The following is a 7,286-nucleotide window of genomic DNA, read 5'->3' as shown; positions in this document are numbered from 1 at the left end:
CTTATGTAGATAACTTGATTTTAAAGTTACCTTAAACATCTCACTTGTATGACAGTCGCATCAAATGTCATTATATTGACAACGATGTGTGAACAAAACAAAGACATCATAATTTAAAATGTCACAAATAGGTGTACAGCAGTCAAGAGTGTTATAATCTTAATCACTATAACAACAAACAAATATGTAACAAAGAAGCTCAAAAATACATATAGACAAAGCACATTGTCAAACATGAAAACAAGAATTCAAAATTTACGATAACACAATAACGGGATGTAAAAGTATATAGCCACGTGAAATGCACCAAAGAACCACAACTAGGCATATAGTAGACACAGCACATTAGCAAAAATGAAAGACAAAAATTAAAAAATTATCATAGAACAATAACACTATGGGAGGATGTATAAGTACAGAACCACGCCTAATTGATATCATCAAAAACTGACAAAACAGTCATATTCATATATAATAAGACAAATATAAGATAAACACGTCATTAAGATGATAAACAACGTCAGTACCAAGAATCTATACTTCTAGAGCATCATGTATTATTTGGGTAGTTAATACGGAATATTTATCAACAAGGTCTTGGTACCTTCCTATGAACTGTTTTAGAAAATGGACGATACCCTCTTTGGTATAATTCTGGTTCAACTTTATTCTCCTCCGACACTGGTGACGTTTTACAAATTCTGAGTAGGATCTGCAAGTTCTTGAATATCGAATAATTAAGTTGGGGAAAATGTTTATCCCATATGCAGTGGGAATGAGTATATCGGTATTAGTTGTAAGGTGGGGGAAATTGATAATTTCAAAATTAAAATCGGCTCGTTTGTCATAGATTCTGGTCCTGAGATGACCGTGTATGTCAAATTCGACGTATAAGTCTAAAAATGAGGCGGAGAAAGCCGTGTCTGTTGTTTCTTTAATTTCTAGTTCTGAGGGGATATATTAATGGAACCCAATCAGACAAGTTTTGACTGTTAATGGTGAACATGTCAATAAATCTGAATGTGAAATTACATGACCTGGCTTCTTTGATGCTCTTGTTTTTGACAATTGTCTTAAGGATTTCGATTCATATGATAAGAAGAAGTCGGCAAGGAGAAGCGCACAGTTCGTTCCCATAGGAATGCCGACAATTTGATATAAAAGTCTACCTCAAAATTCAACATATATGTTGTCAATAAGAACCTCCAGCATCTGTTTCTCCGTGTAGCATTTTTTACCTTTTTGTTCACTACTAAAACAATATGTCGTATGGTATCCCAAAGTAATAAATATATAATGTGTGCTACCATTTTTATGTCAAAAAGCGTTGTGGATTATTTTCTTTTAGAAGATTTTTCAAGCGACACATCCTACAAATAACTACATTACAGTCATTAGGAGAACAAGCGACACGTCCTACAAATAACTACATTACAGTCTCAATTTAAGAATTGACACTTCCGATGTACTTCAATATAAGATGAAAAATATTTTATTTCTATAAATTGTCTTTTTTCTTGTAAGATATAAGACTGCAAATATACACAATAATTAAGAAAAGGGATAAATAAGTATTCATGAATCTTTCGTGAGTTTTGTTACGCCCGTCAAAATTTTGACGGGACGTATTATGGTATACAAATGTCCGGTGTCCGTCCGTCTGTCCGTCGTACCGTCTGTCCGGCGTAAACATGTCTCACCGTAACTTGAAAACGACTTATCCAAATTTTATGAAACTTAATATAGTTGTTTCTTATGATGGTCAAATGATCTGTATACTTTTTGGTAAAAATAAGATTTAAACTTTTTGAGTTACGGCTCTTTGTAACTAAAACAGGGGGGTGTTTTTTTTCACATGTCGCACTGTATCTCAAAAACGATTCTTGAATATGGCTTAAAACTTTAAACACTTCTTAGTTATATTAATCTCAATATCTGTTTACTTTTTTGTGGTGATTCAAAATTTCATTTTTGAGTTATTGAGTATTTTGTAAAACGAAGGGGAAGGGGGTTTTTACATGTCGCGCCATATCTCAAAAACCATTTATGATTATTGCTTAAAACTTTACACATGTCTTTGTTATATTAATCTAAAGATCTGTATACTTTTTGGTGATGATTCAAAATTTCATTTTTGAGTTATTAGTATTTTGTAAAAAAAAAAAAAAAGGGGGGGGGGTATACATGTTGTGCCGTATCTCATTAACAATTTATGATTATAGCTTAAACTTTACACACTTCTTCGTTATATTGATCTAAAGATCTGTATACTTTTTGGTGATGATTAAAAAAATTATTTTTGAGCTATTGAGTATTTTGTAAAATAGGGGAGGGTTTTTTTACATGTCGGCCGTATCTCAAAAATAATTTATGATTATTGCTTAAAACTTGGCACACTTCTTTGTTATATTAATCTAAAGATCTGTATACTTTTTGGTTTTGATTCGAAATTTTATTTTAGTGATATTCAGTTTTTTGTAAAAAGTTTTTTTATAAAAAAAAAAAACAGGGTGGGGAATTTCACATGTCCCACCGTGTCTCAAAAACAATATATGGTTAATAGTACTAGTACTTTGTTTTTGAGACACGGCGGGACATGTAAAAAAAACCTCCCCTGTTTTACAAAATACTCAATAAATGCTTAAAACTTTCTCAGAAACTATTTATGATTATTGCATAAAACTTCCACACAAGACGCCGGGCGTATCATGCGCTCATGACGCAGATGTTTATTGTAAATGTGAAATCCTATTGTAACAGGATACAAATGTATGCATAAATATAAAATCATGGAGAAATTACATTTTTATTGGTAAAGAAACTACAGAAAGTCTTCATGAAATAAGCATTGGTTGAGCAATGAGCGATTTTAATAAACTATTATGTAAATAGAAATTTAGATGCATTTAAAATTCTAGGAAGGAGGTAAGAGTCATCATCATTTGACCCCTGAAATTGCGAGAAAAAAAAGTAAAATTGATCAATCTTTTGAAAACGTTGAAACAAGGATATAATAAGACACATTTATGGAATATATATTTGCTTAAAGTCTATATCCTGAAGCAAAATGTCTTTTTTGGAAGGTGATTGTTTATATCAATTGTTAATAATTTTAAGATCTTGTGGGCCTAAGATAAATATCAAAAATAAAAAAATACTAACTTTTGAAAGACTGATTGTGAATTTTGACAGAAATATATTTGAAAGACTTATAATACTTTGTTAAAACGAATTCGAGGGCTAGAATAATTACCGGATCATAGTGTCTCCATTTGTAAGAATAAGCTCGCTAATTGTTTTTAGCAGATCGGTAAAAGTTATTAAAATTTGTAACAATAACAGGTACTGGAAGTGCAATTGCTAGAAGTCCCATCAGCACAGTCATACTTCCGACAAGCTTTCCTAGAACGCCCTCTGGATACATGTCGCCATAACCAACAGTTGTCATAGAAACGACCGCCCACCAAAATGTAGCAGGAATGCTTGTGAATTGTGTATTTTCAATAGATTCTTCTGCATAAAACATCGCACCGGAAAATATAATAACTCCAATCCCTAAAAATAGTACAAACATAAATAATTCTTTCATACTTGTTTTTAAAGTTTTTCCAAGGATCCGAAGTCCTTCCGAATGTTTGCTCAGTTTAAGAATTCTGGTAACACGAAGAACACGTAATACCGCCATAGAATCTTGTTCGACTTTACATTTCCCGGAAGCGGCATACATAAATAGATATACAAAGTATGGAAAAATGGCTGCAACATCAATCCAGTTTATAAGATCCTTTAGAAAAGCAATACGTGAGGGACAAAAGATGAAACGGAGTATCAGTTCTAATACAAACCAAGCTATTACTACAGATTCGATGACTGAAAGTGGGTGGCCAAAATTAGGAACTAACTTTTCCACCTTTACTCCATTGGCATCCAACGTTGTAACATTTATACAACCAACATTTTTATACTTTGGTAACGTTTCAACGCAAAAAGATACGGTAGATAGCACAATAAATGTTACACTAACACCTGCAAAGATTTTAGCAGCTACAGATGTTTCTGGATACTCAAGAAATTCCCATACTTTTTTACTCAGACTGCCTTTTGGCATAACATGATTTTCAGTCTCCGTTATGAATCCTTCAGCTTTCATATACGAATTTATTACACTTCTCCCCATTTCAAAAAACTGTATTTCCCCTAAAAAGACGTCTGTAGGAACCTCCATAGGTCTAACAAGCCTACCGCCACTCTGGTAAAAGAACAAGATAGCAGGGAAACTAGGTCGATGTCTGTCGAAAAAATATTCACCTCTATTTGGATCCCAGAATTTTTTGCGTTTTTCATCGTTGCCAAGTAATGTTTCTGGCAGTCGTTTCAGTGTTCGGACTTGTGTCTCAAATCTTAGGCCACTAACATTTAGGGTGATCCGTTTACAAGTATCTCTGGAACAAACGTGTTCGTCACATTCCAACAAAAAATGATGTGTCAAATCGTTGATGTCGTCTTGTGAGGCTTCGTCTGAGTCCGATCCATTACCGCTATTGCCGTCTTCAACATGGTTACTTGTATAATGATTTCCAGAAAGGAAACGTTTGTCATTATTTGTATTTTGTGCTGTTATTACATGCATAGTTCCAAAAAATATATAGAAATGTTCCAATGAATGAACGTCCTAGGTTATGACAACATTCTGGTTTAGTTTTCATTAATGCCTTAATCCTTTCACATAACAAATCCAACTGCAGTACATTTACGATTAAAGTTTACACTCTATAACTTCGACAATCTCGTGAACCCTATGTATATCCTCACTTTTGGCTAGTTGGATTATCACATTTAACCTATTAATGTATTTAACTTGTGTACTTTGTAACACGTAACTTGCTTTCGTCAAGACATTATTATTTATTTAGTAAAGGTCATATGGTAAATAATAAAAAGGGAATAATATTGTGGTATAGCTTCTCTCAAAGGACCAATTTATTAACAAAGATAAACATATTAAATGTACCTATAAGACTGTAATTCCAATATTGGTAATGTAATCGCATGCCAATTCATAGTGTTAACTCGCATATTACTGTATCATATGTATAGTAAAGTTTAAGATTAAAATGCTCAAAATGAAAGATGTGTTCGGTATACAGTTGACTTTTGATTTATTTATTTAGGGACGACATCAAAAGTTCAATGTAGGTTAAAAAAAACTTAATTCAGAAGGTTTTTTTATTGACAGTACCAATATTTTCTCAGTTTTATTTTATTTTAAAGGTTATTCCAAAGTATTTAGGAGCTATTTGTGAAAGATTTTTCATCGAATTTTTATTAGACCTCACAAATGCTGTGTAAGTTTATAATTTTTCAAAATAGCCTTTTAGGAAATTAGATGCTTTATTATTGAGTATTTTATAAACACGAATCGATTTATGTTAAGAAATCCTAGATTTGAAATTTGACCATATTAGCTCTTTTATGAAATGCATTTACGGTAGGTGTTAGTATTGGTGCATCCAATATAATTCTGGCAGTTCTTTCCCGCATCTTAAAAAATCTTTTAATTACATCTGAATTACTACTTCTTTATATTGAGCAACAAAAATCAACTAAGGGCAAAATATAAGCATTATATAATATTCGTATACTACCAACATCTATATATTTCTCAATTCTGTACGAAACCTGCATTTACATACATGATCAATTTGTATTCTAAATATTTCCCGAATAAATATCCTAGAAGCTTTTATGTATCAACACATTTTATTCGGTTATCTTGTATTGAAATATTTAGATTGTTTTAATCATAAGTATTCATGAAATATGCGTCACTGGACATTATTTTAGTAATGATGATAGTAAAAAGTATTACATTCAAGTCGTTTTCTTTTTAAAAAAAATAAAGAAACACAAATATGATTAACTCGAATATAAAATCGAAGATATACGGTTTGTAAATTATGAATACATTTTTGAATAATTAAATTTTGGATGTAACGCGTCTTCTGATTGGCTGACGTTATTTTGTTATGAGTCCATAGACATAATTTAGTCATGTGACCGTGACGTCATCATCTTTTTTTTTATGGTTTTCTTCGGTTTAAAATGGAATTTAGAATTAAATTATAAGAAATGACTGTAATATTTTTTCTGTCTATTCGAAATAACATAAAAAAAATGTGATGAACACTGTTAAATAACCCGCTACGCGCGTTATTCAGTGTGCACCACATGTTTTATGTTACATTTTTTATGTTATTTCTTCATAGACAGAAAAAAATATTACAGTCATTCCTTAAATCAATCATGCAACTGAAATATCAGTGCAAAATTTTAAAAAAAAATAGGAGTAAATACGTATTGTTTTGTTTTGATTCAGTATTTACTATACATTTTGTTTATTTTCTTTGGTTACATCTTCTGACATCAGACTTGGACTTCTCTTGAACTGAATTTTAATGTGCGTATTGTTATGCGTTTACTTTTCTACATTGGTTAGAGGTATAGGGGGAGGGTTGAGATCTCACAAACATGTTTAACCCCGCCGCATTTTTGCGCCTGTCCCAAGTCAGGAGCCTCTGGCCTTTGTTAGTCTTGTATTATTTTAATTTTAGTTTCTTGTGTACAATTTGGAAATTAGTTTGGCGTTCATTATCACTGGACTAGTATATATTTGTTTGGGGGCCAGCTGAAGGACGCCTCGGGGTGCGGGAATTTCTCGCTACATTGAAGACCTGTTGGTGACCTTCTGCTGTTGTTTTTTATTTGGTCGGGTTGTTGTCTCTTTGACACATTCCCCATTTCCATTCTCAAGATCATAATAATAAAATGTTGACAATTTGTTTGATGAGTGATAATTTAAATGGGGTTTATAATTAGAAAATTATTTGCCTCCTGAATATGAAAAATATTTGTTAGGAAACTTATTAGTTATTACAGATTTGTAATTGCATAGATTCTGCGTCATGTAAATATAATTTATTTTTCTGAAAGGAGTTTATTTTCTATAGTATTCTTTAAAAAAAAAAAGTAAATATCAAGAAAAATTTCTGATCATTTTTATGTAAATAATTCTTTTGTGATGTGCCTACCAAGAAATACCATCCAGTATTTACATATATTGTAGTTCAAAAGACGAAACTTTGAACGGTGTTTTGTGAAAATTGGCACAATGTTCGTTAACATTTGTTCGGGAAAAAACAGAATCATTTAGTCACATAGTAAGTGGAACAGTCATGTTAATCGAATATAACTATTATATGATATAACTTTTTTCGCCTTAATGTAAT

The 7,286-nt window shown here is 31.7% G+C and overlaps 1 protein-coding gene across 1 annotated transcript; it reads right to left on the bottom strand.

Moving 5' to 3' along the window:
* Nucleotides 1–2,794: 2,794 nt before the first annotated feature.
* Nucleotides 2,795–4,857, bottom strand: LOC134711124 (potassium voltage-gated channel protein Shaker-like). The gene has a single exon (XM_063571570.1). It carries the CDS (start codon nucleotides 4,628–4,630, stop codon nucleotides 3,290–3,292), a length of 1,341 nt encoding a protein of 446 aa, XP_063427640.1. The 5' UTR covers nucleotides 4,631–4,857; the 3' UTR covers nucleotides 2,795–3,289.
* Nucleotides 4,858–7,286: the final 2,429 nt, after the last annotated feature.

Source organism: Mytilus trossulus, chromosome 1, assembly GCF_036588685.1.
Source record: "Mytilus trossulus isolate FHL-02 chromosome 1, PNRI_Mtr1.1.1.hap1, whole genome shotgun sequence".
Taxonomy (NCBI): Eukaryota; Metazoa; Mollusca; class Bivalvia; order Mytilida; family Mytilidae; genus Mytilus; species Mytilus trossulus.
The sequence above is the reverse complement of the archived record's forward strand: the minus strand, read 5'-3'. Positions and strand labels throughout refer to the sequence as shown.